General features: G+C 37.0%; 1 protein-coding gene across 18 annotated transcripts in view; it reads left to right on the top strand.

The window, feature by feature from the left end:
• ARHGAP12 (Rho GTPase activating protein 12) overlaps positions 1-18,500 on the top strand; it is an 87,572-nt gene that overhangs the window by 22,513 nt on the left and 46,559 nt on the right. For all 18 annotated transcript variants that reach the window (XM_068934418.1, XM_068934421.1, XM_068934410.1 and 15 more), the window contains exon 3: positions 15,094-15,357. In XM_068934418.1, the coding sequence (XP_068790519.1) occupies positions 15,094-15,357 (264 nt within the window). The remainder of the gene's footprint in view (positions 1-15,093; positions 15,358-18,500) is intronic.

An 18,500-nucleotide genomic window follows, 5' to 3' on the forward strand; every position in this document is an offset into this window, starting at 1 on the left:
ATAGTTTAGGAAATGCTTTGTAATCTGGGATACGTGATGGACAGGGCATCAGTGTGGCCTTGTTCACCCAGACCCTCAGCAGTAAATTTCAGGGAGGGCTGGTGCCAAGTATCCCAATCCTGCTTTTTATTTTACTGCTTCTCTGCCTTTTGTTTCAGAGGCAGTATTCATTTTTTTTTTTTGACAGTTTAATCGCTTCTTCATTTTAGTGATGAATTGGAATGGATCTCCAATATATAGAGATTTTCATTTTTAGTTGTGAATGGTGAAAACCGGTGTTACGTGGCAGAAAGCCAGTTTAACTATATTAGCTTGTTTTATTTCTTTTATTAATTTATAGAACTAGTCAGTCTCCATAGTCCTGGGAGTAACTGGAAGGTCACTAAGTTTCCCCACTTGCCAGCTTGGTACTGGATAGACAGTATTAGCTGTCTGTGTTGTGGTCAGAAATGTGGCAAAGAATAAAGCTTCCCATTCTTATTGCAGGATCTCGTTCACTCGCAACTGCATTAACTCATTTCTCTCTTACAGCTGAGAGTCTTTATCTCGCCTCTGGAGCCAGGCTTTGAGGGAGATTTGTACAGTCTAAATCTAGCCGTGCTGTCATAACCAGAAGGCCCGTAGTTTGCAGGCGGTACCCTAAATGGGATGACAGGATGTCATCTTTGATAGGTACATCATGAACAGACCCTTTCTGAGCTGGTCTGACTGCAACAGCTGACCTTTGGAGATGGAGCCTTTACTAAAATATCAAAATACTTGAATTTCTTTGGTATATCTGGCAGGTGATACTTCTTTGCTACTGATCTTTGTAGGAGATCTTCTTGTAAGAGATCTTTCATCTTATGAAAGCTTTATTTGAGAAGGACCTGCAAGCAAATAAGATTTTTTTTTTTTTAAAACTTTTAACTATGTTTAGTTGTTGATACTTATCTGAAGGAGTGAAATCAACACAGAAAGCTGGAATAAGATTTTTTTTTTCCCAATTTTTATTTCTATGTACTGTTACTTAGCAGTTGACTTCTATAGCAGAAGCAACGTTTTATGTTGAACAGACAGTTGCAGGCCTTTAAATAATTATTATCAAATTAGGATGCCAAGTGTGAGGTAGTGGCCTGTGGTTTGTGAGTGTTTTGTTTTGTCTTGTTTTTTTGAGGTGTCAGAGCACTGAAAGATACCACAAAGGCAGTGATACTTGAAGTAACTGCATCGTCCAATTAGTCGCTGAAGTTACCCAAATGGTTACAATGGGACAGAGTAGTCCAGTCTATAACTTTCCTTATACTGAAATATGTTACGGGAAAATTGGCTGATATTCTGTGCTGTTTAACCTTCCTTTGTTTCAGGTTTTAATGCTAGGGTGTTGTTAGAAATACTAAAGTGAAGGTATTTTCTTACTAAGTAGATTGGAGGAGCCAGAATATAAAATATACACTTTAATTTGATTATTGAAAATTTTATGAGGAGAGGCTAATTCTCAAAGAGCCTAAATTTTTATTTAAAATCCAATGGCTTTTCTGTGGCGTGGACCTGTAATCTCTTAATTCTCGTGGTGTTTTGACTGCTAAACTATATGGCATCCTGTTCAAAACTAGTCATGCTGGGGTGGCAGTAGAAAGGCTCTCAGTGTTTTATGTTTGTTCTTTTTCTTGCATTCATAAAACTTTTAGCTGAATGTTAATTTTCTTTGAATTGCACAATAGTACATATTTAAGGACAAAAGGGACCATTAGAATCTGTTCTGACACATCTTTTGTAAAACGTATCAGAGAACATCATGTAGTAATCTTCTGTATGAACCTATAACTCACATGATTAAGGAAGGTCACTTTTCTGGATTTTGTTTTAAGATATTCAGATCTATTTTTGGCTTTTGAGGATGAATCGCTTTGCAGAGCTTCTGGGAAGAGGGTTTAGTTTCTCTGTTGAGAAATTCATTCATTATTATTCTTTGAATATTTTTGGCATGCACTTTGCTTGTCCGAAAATAAGTTTCTAGGCCATGTAACACTGTCTTCATCCCTTTACCAAGTCCTTTAAAAGGTCGTGTAGTAACTTGCTGTATGTTATATATGCTGTGCTTTTTGGTCGTTCTTTTCCCAGTTGCTGTAGCACACAGTCCACAGAATTTTTTATCTTAGTGGCTACACTAAAGGCCACAAAGATGATTAAGGGACTGGAGCATCCGTCAGATGAGGGGAGGCTGAGAAACCTGGGACTGTTCAGCCTGGAGAAGAGAAGGCTTGGGGGATCTTATCCCTGTGTGTAAATACTAAAGTAGTGCTAAGAGCAAGTAAAGAAGATGGAGCCAGACTCTTCCCAGTGGTGCCCAGTAAGAGGGTCCTCAGAGGCAACGGGCACAAACTGAAACATAGGAAAGTCTATCTGAACAAAAGACTGTGAGTGATTGAACGCTGGAACAAATTGCCCAGAGCAATTGTGGATTCTCCGTACCTGGAGATACTCGAAACCTAACTGGACACGGTGCTGGGCAGCTGCTTTAGCTGACCTTGTCACTGCTTTGAGCAGGGGGATTGGACTAGATGATCTCCAGAGGTCCCTTCTGAACTCAGCTGTTCTGTGATTTGATATTTGAACCAGAAAAAATGCAACTAACCAGTTCAGAAAAGCTACATATTTAAATTTGGATTACACTGTAGTTGCCCAGAAGCTTAAAAAAAAAAGCAAACCAAAACCCAGTTCACTTTGTTTGCAAGAGCTTTATTTTGTATTACAAATAAGCGAATGATGAAACAACTTGCATTTTGTAACCTCTCAGGGAAGACAAGTGACATGAAGTTTCCTGTCAGTGCTGCAGCTGTGTGGCATCTGTCATTTCACATTTCGTGTTTTTTGCAAATTGTATCTGGGAATTGACTTACCAACTCCCTTGCTGGAGTTGAAATGATAATACGTAATAAAGGAAGAATAATTCAAGTACAAATGTTTTCAGCTGTCTGACACACGTCAGTATTTTCCTTCAGGTGATTTACATTCTTTGCTAGAAAACTTTTAAATATAGTTTTTATTATATTGTATATTGTATTTATTATATTTATTATATCTATGATTGTCTTAAAACACAAAGGTGGGTTTGTCCGTTGCTGAATTCTCCCGCTCTGAAAAATCTACATGCTAAACTTGCTCACTGAAGTGTTATGTATGTTTTCCTGTCTGGTTTGTTTTGCTGCCATCTTACTAAACTTTGTGGTTAATCTACCTTGCTAAGCAGGACAGGAGTCACGATGGAGTTGACTTGACTGAGTAAACGGGGGCGTGTTTTAGCGTGAAATCTGAGAAGCTTGCTTTTCTAGAACCCTGCGCTCAGCTCTACAGGGGTGTCCGAAATCAAAAGCATGACTGAAGAGTGGACCTTCTTGCTTTATCCATGACAATTTTGCTCCAAACTGAAGAAAATGTTCTTCAACTTTTGAAATAAATCTCCCCTTTCTTTACTGGTATGTTTCTGAATGTTCTGTCACTCTTCTGGGTTGTAACTTCTTTTAAATATTGATAGACCCTGGAGATTTGCAGAGGAGAGAAAATATAGCATCTTTTCACGTTTAAATTGATTTAGATATTCCCACCATACCTGATCCAGTTTTTCTTGTTTAAAAATTAATATTAGTAAAATGAGTTTTCTTAACTTTACAAGAAGTGACTATAAGAACTTGGAACAATGTATTGTTCTTTTCTTTTCTAAAAAGCTAACAGATAGCAGTCCAGCATAGCTAAGAATAGGTATTAGTCCTTTGCCTGACTATACTTTCTATTCCATCTCCCTTTGACAACTGTGGCAAGAGTATCCTTTTTCTTTCTAATTATATCAAGCAATACATTAGATGCAGAGGACAGAAACGATAGGCCTTTTTTTGTACTTGCCCAGCAGACTGATGGAAAAGACCTTCTGCATTACCAGAATCAGAGGGTGCCTCACTGGTGAACAGTCAGCTCGTGTCCTAGCCTATGTAATAGCTGAATTTCCTAGCTGTGCTGTTTTTCATTTACCTTGGTTTACCTTTTCCCTGAGAAAATCATCATGGGTAGAGCTTATTATGAAGTTTCATCTTGTAGCTACTTCAGCTCTCAGTATGATATCCTTTTCCTATGATTGGAAGGGCTTGTGTGGCTGTGAGGAAAATATTTTATTTTATATTGCATATAAAAAGCATTGCATATATTGTAATATACATTAAAATAGCTTTTTTCTAAACATTAACAAAGTCACTTTTTTGTTTTGCAATCAGAAGCTTTTTTTCACTCCAAGTGGAAGACTTAATTAAGCCTAATTTGCTAGCAGGCAAAACTATATTTCTATCCTTTGCTCATATCATTCATGTTACTCGTGTGTTCATACTATCTGCTTATAGGAACGGCTGTCCTTATTCAGCTTAATCCTTTGCTGTTCTCTATTTGAGCGGCTTTGTAGTACTTCTTTCTTCCTTTGGCTGCATGTGGTCTCTTCTCCTTAAGATACGTTCTTTAATGCTCTAGTTGCTATCGTACTACATTGCTCCTTCTTACAGGCTGATAATTTTTTCCTATGTCAAAGCAAGAACCTGAGCTCAGTGTTTCATTGTGCATACTTGTACAGTAAGAAGCTGTTTCATTGTATATTTTTAATAGCTTGTTCTATTTCTGTTTCTAACTGCAGATGATGTGCTGCCCTTCAGAAAAAGGGCTAAGTGTGTCAAAACCTTCTAGGAATAATAAAAATAGGGAAGACGCTGCAAAGTAGTCCTTTTCCCTGCATTGAGGCAGAAGCAAATATACCAGAACTACCACCGAAAGTTGTGGACTAACCTGCTTTCAAACCCTCAAGAAGGCAGCCCCTTACTTTTGTGATTAGACTGTTCCAAAGTCTCGTTTGTTGTACCCTGTCTGCTTCCTCCTCCCCCCGTAACTAAGTAAAAGTTCTTAAGTTAAACCAATTATTTCTTGTTCCCAGAAGAAATTGGCAGCTCTCAACTTCCTATGATCTTTAAAATGGATTCCTTTTTAGATATTGGAAGACTGTCCATCTCTCAGCCTCCTTCAAGCGTGAGTTAAGTTTAGCTGCATCCTGAAACAAGAGCTAGAAGAGATTCTGAAAAGGAAGGTCCAGCCCTCCTCTGTCCATAGCTAGTAAGACACTTCAAGAGCTTCTCTGGCTCTTGGCTGACTTTGCAAGCTCTTAAAGGGGCTAAATGTTTATTTTAAATGGAAAAACAACAGAAAACCCAAATTGGTAGCTTTCTGCCCCTCCACTTTCCTCCATCAGCTTGCTGCAGGTTCTCCTGAGCATCAATGCTGATGCCAAAGAGGCAGCAGTAGCTCATTGATGAGGAGGAGGGAAGTGGGGTTGCTCCTCTTGCTTTACCTGCAGCCTGCTACTAGCTTAGCTGTATCCCATTCAACTGTATAAATATATTTTTTTCTTCCTCCCCTCCTGGAGTTCTTATACATACATACAAAAATGTGTATTTTCTAAACATTGAACTGTTGCCTGAGTCCTTTGAGCTGTGTGCTCTATTAATCTGGTACTGTGAACTGAATTAGCAAAAGTATTTGCTGAACTTTCAGTATAGGCAGAAGTGTCATTGTGGCTCCTGCCTTTATGCACAAAGGAAATTCTTTTCTTGTGTGCACGGGGAGTTAGGGTAACTAATTCATTTAAAACAGCAGATTACTTTTCTCTTGGCTTCGCTTTCTGTTAAGATGTGCAAACCAAACAGTTTTGAAAAAAAGCAAAAAGAGCAGAAAAGCAATTTTTTTACAGTAAGTGGTCTGAGGTGTTGAAAAAGGCAGCTGTTGAATTATTTATCTGAAATTAGAAATATGGAAAAATTGATGACTTTGCATATACAGACTGTAAGAACAACTGCATCCTGAGACTCAAATGCCCTAACCTAGATCTGTTTTATGTTAGAGTATGGCTAAATTACTTGATGAAACATTTTCATCATAATTTTTCCAGACTTTGTATAATAATTTGATTTTTTTGGTTTGCAGAGATTCAAAGCTGACATAACAGTATGTAAAATGTGGCAGTCATATATTTAAAGTTGTACAGCCATTTAGAAACCTTAAAGCGTGCTTTCCAGATGTTGCTCTCGGCATATAAATTGTACAGTGCTGAAACTTGTTTCTCAGGATTTTCTTTTAAACAAAAGTTAACGTAAATAGCTATAGTAGCTGTTTTCTGAAGTGACCTCTTTCCCAGGGAGATGTTCTAACCAAGTAACCAGCCCAGGGGAGACTTCGGGAAGGCAGTAGCTGGATAATAGCTGCAGATAATAACTTGAGAAAAGTCTGAGAAGTAGACAGCTGCTACCCTCCACGTCTGTTAAACTGTGTGACGTTCAGCTGCCTGACTGTTAAGGAAGGGATAATGCCTGCTCGTTACACAACAGAATATATTCTTGTTAAATCACAGTAAGCTAAGCAAACAATGTATAGTATGAAATCAGATACTAGAATAATTTGATTATTTTCCTGGCGTGTTAGCTGTGTGTTAACTCGGTTTTGCTGTCTCAATTTATTACCATATTTTCAGTATAGCAGTAAGTATACAGATACAGCAGGATTTTTCATACCATTTGAATGTTGTCGACATCTTGTAGCTACGTATGTTATTAAAAACTTTAAAACCATGCAGTTGACAAGTTCAACAAAACATCTTGAAATTATGCTAACACCTGACAAAGAAATACCAGCATAACAAATGTTTGCAGAACTTGCTGCCACGAGATTTACTGAAGCAGAATTTCACACAAGTGAAATTTGCTTTTGCAGCAGAGTGAAAGGACAACAGCTGTAAGAAAATTCTGTGGGAGTTCTGCATTTTCTTGTGAAGAGTTAGGAATTGAATATCCTTTTTGACAGAGCACAGATTTGATGACTGCTGTGTTTTGGAAGTGTCTTTCAAATTATTTTCTTTCCTTTTTAAAAAGACTTAAATATTTGCAAAATGAGACTTTAAAAATAATTCTTAATGGATCTTTTTTTTTTTCCTTTCAAATAGTAGAATGCTATAGTTTCTGTTCTAATGAGTCTTGATGTTTTGAGGTGAATTTAAGTGGTAGTGGTAATTTTTGTTACACCTTTGGTCAAATGGTATGCCAGCTGTCTTCAGGCTCTTTAAATGTGCTCATTGATACAGCTTCAGTAACTTGGGAATCTTGTTAGGAGTAGTGTTGTTTATTTGCCAGTTTGCACTTTCCATGGGTGCGCAGCTTTCCACTGTTTTGCGCAAGTACTGAACCCCAAACTGTACACTTAAATGCATTGGGATCTGTATTTTTGAAACGTAAAATGTAGGAAAAACAGCTATGTGATTTGAAGTGACTGAAATTCATGGACACTTCCTTGACTGTTAAGCTATTATAAGTGCAGATAACACTCCCCCATCCCCCCAATTATATCTTAGAGGAACTAACTTTTGAGATGTGCTTTGATATTGTAATGATGACAATGTAGAAGTCCACAGAGAAGCTAGTAATCTGTCTTAAAAAATTACTTTGACTTTTCTGAGGTAAATGAGATGTAGGGCTGTACGTCAAAATGATTGAAACAAAATAATAAATCACTTAAGTGAGAGTTGTCCAGTACTCTTGAGAGTTTGCATAGGGATCCTACAGTTCATCTTCTGCAACAAGTGTAAAACAGCTAAGAAACTTGTGCTCCTGTGATAGCAACGTCTACTTCATCAGTATTATGGAAAAACTGCATTTTTATTAGTGAACTGCTTGTTTGTTGACTTAGAACCGAATTGTCAAAGCGCTGTATGTGATTCTGAAACACCTAATTGTGAGTCGGTAAGAAAGGAGCAGACGGACAGGGCTTCAGACTGCGCTATCTGTGTTCAGACGCGGTTCCTCCATGGTGGGACTAGTGAAAACTCACAGCACAGTGGAAGGAAACTTCACTGCTGCCCTGTCGTGTCCTTTTTGTCCTTGAAATGCTTCAAGCTCATTTCGCAAAAACACCAATCAAATAATGCAGAAAACTAAATAACTGCAGAACATGTCAGTGTTACCGTATCTGCTTTGTACTGTTTCTCCTAACAGTGGAAGAACTTTTCCATTTACTTAGAAGTATTGTGCAGCTATAAGGATGGTAGTAATGAATACTACTGCCTCAGGGAAGCAGTAGCTGTTGGGATGTTACAGGACAGATTTCCATTGAAGAAAACAAGTTATGTTTTTCTGGTATTTTCTTAATGTAATGTCTTTTTGTAGAAATTCATGCTTAGATATCACAACGATACCCAAACAGCTTTGTTCTTCACACATCTGCAATCAAACATGTACTTCAGTTTCCCTAGAGAGCAAGAATTGAAAAAACAAACTTTATTTCTGCTAGTTTTCCTCAAACATCCACATTACAGAACCAACGTTATACCACTTGCATGAAGCTGTGAGGGGAGGGAGGGTGGAGTAAAACTATTACTATATGTTTAAGAGGTGCATGTCCAGGTTGTTCAAGATGCTAGCTAAATTTATGAAGTATGATACAGATGCTGCATTAAGTCTGTTGAAGAGTATCAGTACGTGTGATGAAGCAGACATAGTAAAAAAGGAGTGGAGGAGATCTACTGACTGCCCTCTCTATGTTAAATTTGACCGCTTTTCCTGATCAGAGTAAGCTTTTTGTATAAGTGTGTATGAAGCAAAGTGCTTATTTAAGTATTATTTAAATTCATTACTATAGGAAAAGCAGCTTCGTCTATATCCTTGGACAAAAGCTTTTTTATTAAAGGGAAAAGCTAGAATGTGCAAGTGGCAAAGTACAAGTACGGTAAACACTATCATCTTTGTGCATATTTTACAAAGGATCTCATTGTAAGATCTTATTTCTGTTTTTTTTATAAAATACTTGACATCGCTATTGCAGTCCTTTGATCAATTATATATTTCCTATTTTGCTATAAAAGTCGTAAGTCCATATCGTAGCGCTCCTCATTGAGATGGTCATGAATGCTGTAGGAACGTGAGTGAGAAATCTGTAGAGTGTGCAGCAAAAAGGCTTTGCATCACTTTTCTTTGATTAGTCGATTATGATTGATCTGGGAGCGCTGTCTCTGCTATTCAGCGTCCTAGCAAACTGCCACCCTGCGTAGCAGGCTGAGGCATATTAGCGAGCTGTCTTGCTAGGGCGACTTTCCAATGCTTGTCATAATTGGTTGGGAATGAGACAGAAGAACAAGCCTCGCAGCTCTCTGGGCTGCAGGAGCGTTACAGAATGCTTTCATGAATCATTGTCTGGATGACTATGAAACTCGTAGTACTTTTAAGTCATTTTTTTTTAGGCTACCAAGAAAGGGGGGAGAGTTTTCCTTTGATATTAATCAAATAATTCACTGTGTCCCTCTAGGTTTTTAGTTAGTATTTTCCTCAAAAGGTAAGTGTTAAAGGCTTTTTGCTACACTTCTAGAATTTTTTTATTGATGAGGCATTCAATATCACTGAATAAAAATTTATATTTTCAGCAACTTTGGGAGACATGTTTGCTTTGTTATAGGAGAGCTAAAGCAGAAGGGAACTTAAATGGCTCAAGTAACACAAGAGCTTTCTGGCAGAACATCATGTTCTATGTACTAAGACACTTTGTTTCATAATCTAGTTTCATAAAACAAAATATTAATAGAAATGTTTCCATTAAAATTATTTCTGTAGTTATTTACATACAATTAGGACAAAGTAGTAGCGCTGCCTGTACTTCCGTGCAAGTAAAATGCAGAACGGCCCAAAAAATACAATTAGTAAAGTAAATCAAATGCTTGGTTTTATTATTTTTAATCTGAGGAAAAGTTATTGGTGAGTCATTTTTCTAGGTTACTTTCTTGAGAGTATCTAATTAACTTTTAATTGGGTCATTTTAAATATTTTACTGTTGAATGGCCTTACTAAGCAAAACTATTTGAGGGATGCACTTTCTGAATTTTGCTTTTTACCCACATAGCTTTATAATGTCAAATCAACTGAACATGAATACTTTAAAGATGTTAAATAATGTTTGCAGTAGTATAGCTTGTCCTAAATTCAGTGAACTATTAATAGGCTTATAACGCTTACTGTCTTTGTTTTATGCTTTCCTTAGGCTTACCCACTGAGATATCCAGTTAAGTATTAGGCCAGGGAAGGTTACTGCATAAAGAATTGCTGTGGATTCCCATTTTAAGTTAGCTTTTAAAATCAATTTGTTGTTCTCACTTGTTAAGTAGTAGAAGACTTGCTGAAAATCTCTTGCCTATTGTTAGTTATCATGTTAGGTATTGTTAGGTAAGTTGTGAATGTGCCTGGATGTGTTGGGAAAAGCATGATCCAGAACATGGTTGTGAAAACATAGGCCAAGGGCAGAAAGAAGACAGATGAGCTCATTAGTCTAGCTGAAGACTTTCTTTCCTAGCACAGTTGTCGCTTGGTGAAAAATAAAATGTAGAGGTTTTTCAGACTTCTTTGATATCATTCCTGGCTAGTAAAGCTGATATTAAAGTCCCAGGCCTTATTAAAAGGATGGTGGCAATACCTTGGCAATAAGCCCAGTTGCTGAAGGAGTTGAGATTTTTCTGTCTCTGGATGTCACGGAACATGCCTGTTCTTTTCCTTCCTCCCATTGCTGCAAAGAGGCAGTATTCCCTCTTCTGCTTTCCCTGCTGTGTTGTTCATACTCATGTGGAAGAACAATCTGTTACACGCAACTTTTTAAAGAGTATTAAGATGAGATTTGTGGTTTTTTTTTTTTTTTTTGTTTGGTCACTTTGGTGGCTACTTTCAGCAACATGAATGCTCTTAATGAAATGGAAGCTCTTAACTTAGGCAGTGGCTAAGTAGAGATCTGTGGTCCTTATTTCTCCCAGAACTACAGTTCTATACTGTTTGAGTGCATTGGACTTTGCTTTAGTTTTGAATGCTTGATGTGAATACTGTCACTTAAAACAAGCCATTTATATAAGGTTACATTAAAAGTTAAGGTGTTCTCTGAGAAGCTAATATGCACTTTGGTATTGAAACACACCTTGTGAAGCATAGTAAGTTTGCTTTTCAGTGCATAGAGTTAAAGCAAGGTTCTGTGGCCTTTGTTGAAAATGTTGACTGTTCATTCATAAATGATTAACAAGTTGTTTTATTTAAAGGCACGTATCTGCTTCCTACTGTGTCAGTATAAAAACTAAGTTTTGGAAAAGCTGTATGTACAGTCCGCATCTGAAGGATGTTTCGTGTTGAACCTGAAAGTTTTGTCCTGCCTTCATGAAACTCTTCATTATCAATCAACAACAGTTTGCTGCTAGCAGACTCTTCTGTGTAGATACTGCATTAAGACTGAACTTAAATGCAGTGTACTTCTATAGTGCCAAAATAGAGAAAATTATTGAATTTAGTAACAGGTCTCTATATTTATAAAGTTGTCAGTGCTTAATGGGCTGTAGAACTTTCATTCAAATTCACAGAAATATTTCTGCTTTCTGATTTTTTTTTTTTTTCTTTATCACTCTTTTCCTAGCTTGAGTTCTGCACTGTTTTTATTAGGAGAGCAGCATTAAATTCCTCCTCAATTCATATCAAATAGCAAATGAAATTTGAAGTGTTTGAAGTGTTTTGTTTTATTTTTTTGTGTCCCCCCTCCCCCCCCCCCACGCACAGTGAAGGACATATTCTTGTAAAGCTGAGGATGAGAGAATAATGAATGTCTTTTGGTAGATTTAATTTTATGTTTATGAGTGTTCTGAGCTCTTTAGTGCAAAAATGAAGTTCAGGGAGTGAGGTTCTAACTGGAAGTCCTCATGTACATACAGAAATGTTTAGTGTTTAACATACATTTAACTTTCCCTTAACTGTACATGTCTGACTTGAGGAAAAAGTTTGTGGAAGTTGTTAGAACTATTTTGATGTATTAATGCTTTAGCTATTTAGACTTATACATTTGCAATAAGTAATGGAATAAGTAATTTGCATAGTAAATGAAAGAAATGCAGTTAAAGTAGTGTTTTTTTTTTTTAACCTTGAAGCTGTTGAAGGCTTTTGCAGAATACAAACTCTTTTTAACTCAAAACACTTTCACCTTAAATGAAATTGCAAGGTTGGTCAAGGTCCTGGAGCTCTCCAGTGACATCTAGTGGGAAGTGAGTCTCTCTAATACTCTCAAAGTAGGCTTGATGTTCCTTGACATCACTGCCAACACTGATTTAGAAAATACTTTAGAGTTAATTTCATGAAATTTGGAGCTTTTTAAGAATTTCCTTTATAATCAGTGAGTGATAAATTCATATTGCATAAAATCAGTCTTGATAAACGTGGGTGCTGTTGAATGGAGCTTTGTAGAGAGAACACCACAGGGACTTCCTTGTGTGCCTTGAGGTATGAGGAAGTGTTGCCTGCTACTTGGCTGCTCATAGCAGTTTCTGATAAGAATATTCTGTCCCTCAGAGAGGTACTTAGGAGCTAAGCCCTATCTTGTAGTTAGATTCATAGGATTTTTTTGTGCTTCACTGAAAATAATAACTTACGAAGGTGCCTTTTAAAAGTCTCTTGTGAGATTTTTCTGGGTGAATGTTGAGAGAGAGCAACAGGGAATGAAAGTAGTTGGAGGTCTGGTTGGCAGAATGGTTAGCTGTTCAGGACAAAAACTAGTTATGTTCTTTTCTCTGACTTTTCCACTTGAAAATCAAAAATTGATATTTTGAACTCAGAAATACTAAGCATTCAGAAGACAAATGCTCATTAAGCTTTACCTACTATGTTGCCTAAGCTGCATAGCAAGCAGTATGTTGGCCATCAGCTTCCTATGTTGTCCTAGCATAACATGCATCCTGCAGTCTCATCTGGAGCTGCTCCGGTCGTAGTACCGAAACCTTTGAAAATCTTGGCGTGGGAAATCCCTGAGCCAGATTCCTCTTGTATATGGCTGGAGAAAATGTTTTAAAAATAATATTAAGCATACTGTGTCACCAGCTTTATATGTGGAAAACATTAATACCCAGAACTTTAAAAAAAAAAAAAAAAAAAAAAGTCAACTAGTAAATGCAAACCAGGCAAAAAGAAAATTTTTCTTATTGTCCTTTTTGTGGAAGAGACTGAATCAATCAACTCTATCTTCCCCTGCCCCTTATTTTTTTTCAAATTTTGTTAGAACACATAGGTTGTGCAAAGGGGCCTCCCCCTGTAGCAGCAAGAGTGCTTAATAGTGCTTCTTTAGCCACTTCCTTTAAATAGGGGAAGAATCTAGAGGTCTGTATGTTCTCCAGTGCAGGTATATGTTGCTTCAAATGACAAGCCCAGTAATGGCAGCACAATTTATGTAGGGAATGCAGCTTCCCAAGCCTATTGGGAAACAGATGCAGAAACTGTACAGCCTAGTAGAGGCTTTGAGTAGTGCCTTTCTGGAAGTTCATCAGTTACTTGCATGGCACCCAGTGGGATCCACACTCCTATCTGAAGATGGAGTGATGCTTTCTTCTTATATTTAAAAAAAAAAAAAAAAAGAGAGAGAATAAAAAAGTACTTTACTGTTTCTGTCCAATTTTATAACTTTTTTTTTTCTTTGAATTAGAAGAGGATACTTTTTAGCTCCCTGGTTTTGCCAGTGGGGCAACTTTTTTTTTTCCCTCATGCAATTTGCCTTGTGTTTATGTTAAACATACTATACTTGGTATATCTAGTAAGTTGTCTTTTCTCTTTTAAAGATGCACAAAACAAGTCTATGCCTGTTTTAATCTCGTTAAGTTCCTCTCTAGCTATTTCCCCTTTTGGTTGTGGGTATTGCCCATATTTGGTTGTAGCTGTGGTGTATTCAGCCTGTATCTGATTGTGTGCTACAATATACCGTCTTGCCTGAGCAAACCCCAATAATTTATGATTTGTATGTGGCCTAGATTAGCAGTTTGATTTTAATGTTTAAAAGCACATAATGAAATAATTTTTTATGTAACGCAGTATATTCTTTCTTCCTTTGAAAGATGCAACAAGAGGTGCGAGGACTTGCCTCTAGCAAGACATCATTTTAAAACTAACCGGGGGAAGGAATGGTATAAATTATATTGTTACTTCCTTTAGAGCTCCTGTATAACGTGCTCTAAAACAGGGCAATAGTTGTGCATTAACAGGAAACTTTATACAGCTTGGTTCAGTAACAAGCTGCTTCTGTAGTCTTATAATCCCAGTTATAGAGAAAACACATGCTATTGTATTCTGTATGGTGTTTTATGTGGTTGTAGTCTGTTTTAAAAACTGAACACCAGAAAGTGTATTTTTCTCCTAAACCCTCTTGTGACTTATTCAGAAGTACTCATGGTTTGGGTGAGTGCTACAGATATTTAACCATGCCTTCTGCTGATCTTCATATTAGCAAACTCTTTATTATTGTCACTGATGTTTTATTTTCTTGTAGATGCTTGCCATCCTACTTGTGTGCATATATATGAATAAAATTAGGCAGATAAGGTTATTCGCTTAATTTCTATAAGAAAGGGGTGGTAATCAGAACACTGCTAGTGGTGCTATGTAAAATATTTCTAAGTAAGCATCTACTTGGAAAGGCTTACAGGTAAGCCATCCAGGTGATTTCCAGAGTTTCTTAGTCACAACATTGTGCTCATTTTTTAAACTGAACTGTTTGTTTAGATCTTGCTGACAAGATAAAAGTGCTGCTTTATAATCACCACCATCTGTATATCGGGAGGGGAGAAGGTTGGGGAACCATCTTTGCTTACCAAGTGGCATCTAAGAAATGCTACGCTTTGTCTTGAACAAGATCCCATTACTTATAGTCACTGAACAATACTTGAACTGTAAAGCTGAAGTTTTCTAACATGGCAAGCATGTGATTATTTTGATTCTAGTGTATTTCAAATCTATTGCAAGAGATAATTATCAGCTGTCATCTGGAGGAATGCTGAAAGATTGTTTCAATGTAAAGTAGATAAGCTTGTGATATTAACCTTATGTTAAACAACCTAATGTTTTCGTGCCCCAGCGTCTTGTGGTAGTCTTTTGTTCTTTTGTATATAACAACAAAAAAGGAGTTTGGTTTGTTTTACTGCATAATATATTTTGATTTGTAAGGGAGCATTATAAAACTCATTTCCTCTTATTAATACATTTCTTCTCTTAATAGCCAACAACTCCACCGAGCCAAGGGAGGCCTGATTCGCCAGTTTATGCTAATTTACAAGAACTGAAAATATCTCAGTCTGCACTTCCACCGCTACCTACAAGTGCTCCAGTCCAAATAAATGGGGAATGGGAAACCCATAAAGATACTACAGGACGCTATTATTACTACAACAGAGGAACACAGGAACGAACCTGGAAACCTCCACGTTGGGCCCGAGATGCAAGCATAAATAAAGGGGATTCCCAGAGCCATGCAGATCATGAGGTAGTTCATTCTCAGATCACAAACAATGAGCTTGTAATGCATATGAATACTGTTTTGCTATGGAATTTGATAACGATTTAATTTCCAATTGCATATCTCTGGACTTTGAGGTTTCAAGGAGCGTCTTTGTTTATCTTTTCAGTCATGTGACTTGGTATGAAGTAGTAAACATCAACAATTTATCTCTTTGTTCACTTAGGTGTGCAAGAATGTGTACATGATGTGTAGAAGAGAGATTCAAAACCTTATACTTACAGTTATGGAAATGCTTTTCAGTTCCTCAGCTGAGTATTGCAGTTTGTCTTTTAAAGAAGACAAACTAATAAGAAATTTTGAGCCTAATGGAACTCTCCTTGATAGTGGAATAAGACCGCTGTGTCAGTGTGCTCGGAGCTCTGAGTGCGACAATGCTTTCAAAAGTAGCAATAGTGGGGAGGAGTGGAAAGGCCAACTGAACATTTATCTTAAGGAAAAAAAAAAAAAAAGGAGGGGGCACATATGACTGTTCAAACTTGAATCTTACTTCATGAGTTCTTAGAGATAGAATGATCATAGTTAATAGAAAAAAGTGAGTTTGGTCATATGACTTATTATGGCCTTTAATCTTAGCGTTTGCTTAGGAAATTCGAATTTACACATTTGTCAATGACTTCTGTGTAGAACCATTGATGAGAACTTTAGAAAAACCAAGAGAAAAGGCACTTAACGGAGCAATATCTTGTTATGAAAGTATAAGTCAACTTTGAGAAAACCCTGTTCTTCATTCTGTGAATGATACCTGAATATTTTAGAGAACACAAGAACATAAAAATTGCCAGGCTAGCCAAGTATCTTGGTCCAATGGTGCAAATGCTTGGAAGAGAGGAGGAGGTAGAAGGGATTCATCCCAGTTTTTGGCGGTCTGGCTAAAGAGCTTTTAATGAGATTGCATTCAGACTATAAATGTTATTGTGTAGTTGAATGGATTTCTTTCGTCATTTATGCAAACCTCTTATACTAAATCTCTCCTCCATGAGGTACTTTTGGAAGGTGTCTTCAGGTGTCCAACTTTGCCACAGATCTTGCTCAAGACAGCTGAAGTAAATAGCTTTGTATTAAGTTTTAAAAGATTATTTGGGATAGTATTTCTGAGGTGCAAATATATTGTGTGCGACTAGTTGCTAGGGAGAGCCAGACAGTGGCGTTAACTTACCTGTGGTGGTTCAGATAAAGCAAAATAATAGTTGAGAGATGCAGATTACTATTTAAACATGCTTAAAATAGTACTCTTGTATTCAAACAGTGCTTAGGCTAATCAGCTTCCTGGTTGAAAGAAAAAGCAAACTTCTATCAGTAAATCTTCCACTTATTTCACTTTTGTATATCCTTTTAAAGTGTATATATAATTTAGACCGATTTTTCTCCTGAGCTGCTGCTCTTGTATAGTTTTAAAACTTAATTTGGAACTGACCTAAAATTTTAGATTGCTAGGAGTCCTGCTGTAGAAGTCTATTTTTGAGTCACTAGTGCTCGAAACACGCAAGAATGGAAAAACGGACCCCTCTTTGTTGGCGTTTGCAAGTGCTTCAGCAGACTTGGTGGCTTGTCTTTGGCTATTGGCAGCAACACTGAAATTTGTGAAGCGTTTCTCACTGTCACTTTGCCATCTCTGGCAATTGTCTATTAATTTATCACTTGACCTTTTGCTGGATAGGACTTGATTCTTATTTTCAGTAAGATGATAAACTTTTTTGAATGTTAACTCTCTTTACAGTGAACGTAACTGTTTTTCTTTTGTCATCGTTCTTGCCTCTTTTCATGGAGAGGACTTCCAATAAGTCTTTGTCTTTTGTCCGCTCTCATTGGCAAATGGTGTATCTGACTGTCTTGTTCATACCTCTGTACCACTACTTCATTATGTGGTTGCATGTTCAGAAACCCTTATTTTAACTGCCCATATGTTATTTCACGGAGAGCTCAGCTCTTCAATTTATGTGTGATGCTTAACGCATTTGGCTTTCAGACAGTTTTGTCTACCCAATTTTCAGTCTTTGTAAGACCAGTGGAGGGTGCATATTTGGATTAATATAAACTTGTATCTAGTTGAAAACTTCCAGTAGTGCAAGCTCCTTTAAGTAATTTGGGTCCTCCATCAGTAGGCTGTCACAGTTTATGAGCCTAAGGAGACGTTTACTGTTACGTCAATCCATTTTCCAGTGGTCATGTATGGATTTGGAAGACATCCCCCCAGCCCTGCTCCCCTCGCCCTGTTCTGTGTTTGGGGATGTACTTCTTGCTCCATGGTTTGTGCTCGCTGTTTTATTTACAAGTGTTAAGTACTTTAACACAAAATACTTTGATTAAAGGTGAGATCTCAGATTAAGCTGCAGTAAAATATAGAAAATCCCAGATTTCTCCTGGTTATGAAGATTCAGCTTGCCATTAGAGCAAATATGCCTTAATTAGTAAAACTGATTTAATTTATTTTAATGGAGTAAGTTACATTGGCTTTTACAACTCTAGTCTAAGTTATCTTCAATCATTTCCAATTTAGACAGTAGTAAAAGAACGTATGCAGGAAGGTTAAATGCCAATTGTAGCTCTAATAATTTGTCCTCAGAGGAGCTGGTAGCTTATATATTATTAGATACCAAAATGGCAAGTGAGTAAATATGAGGACTGTTTATGATTAAAATATTACAACCTGAAATAGCTTGTAGTTGGTCTTAGAATATCATTATTAAGAAATGGAATTTTTTTCCATAAAAAAAGTTCCGTAACTAAGAACAGGTAAAATTGTGCTTAATTTTGGCAAGGAACAGATGGCACAAAAAACCCAGTTATAAGTTATGGCAGTTATTTCCGGTTTGGGGGGGAGAATGGTAAAGCCCAAATAACAGGGAGTCTAGAAAACTGCAAAAGATTTTGGAATTCTGGATAACATATTTCAGACATACTGGCTTGCTAATGTATTTGAGTAAAGAAAGACTGCTAAACACTGTCTGGGAGGAATCTGTCAGAAAGTAAATTGATTTAATTCAGGTGGACTGTATATGAAATGAGATGTTATATTAGAGGAGAAAGGCAAACCTCTAAGATGTACCTAGGAGACTGTAACATGAAGTAGCAATCAATGAAATAAGTAATCTGTAGAAAAGCAATAG

Source organism: Struthio camelus, chromosome 2 (assembly GCF_040807025.1).
Source record: "Struthio camelus isolate bStrCam1 chromosome 2, bStrCam1.hap1, whole genome shotgun sequence".
In the NCBI taxonomy this organism is placed as follows: domain Eukaryota; kingdom Metazoa; phylum Chordata; class Aves; order Struthioniformes; family Struthionidae; genus Struthio; species Struthio camelus.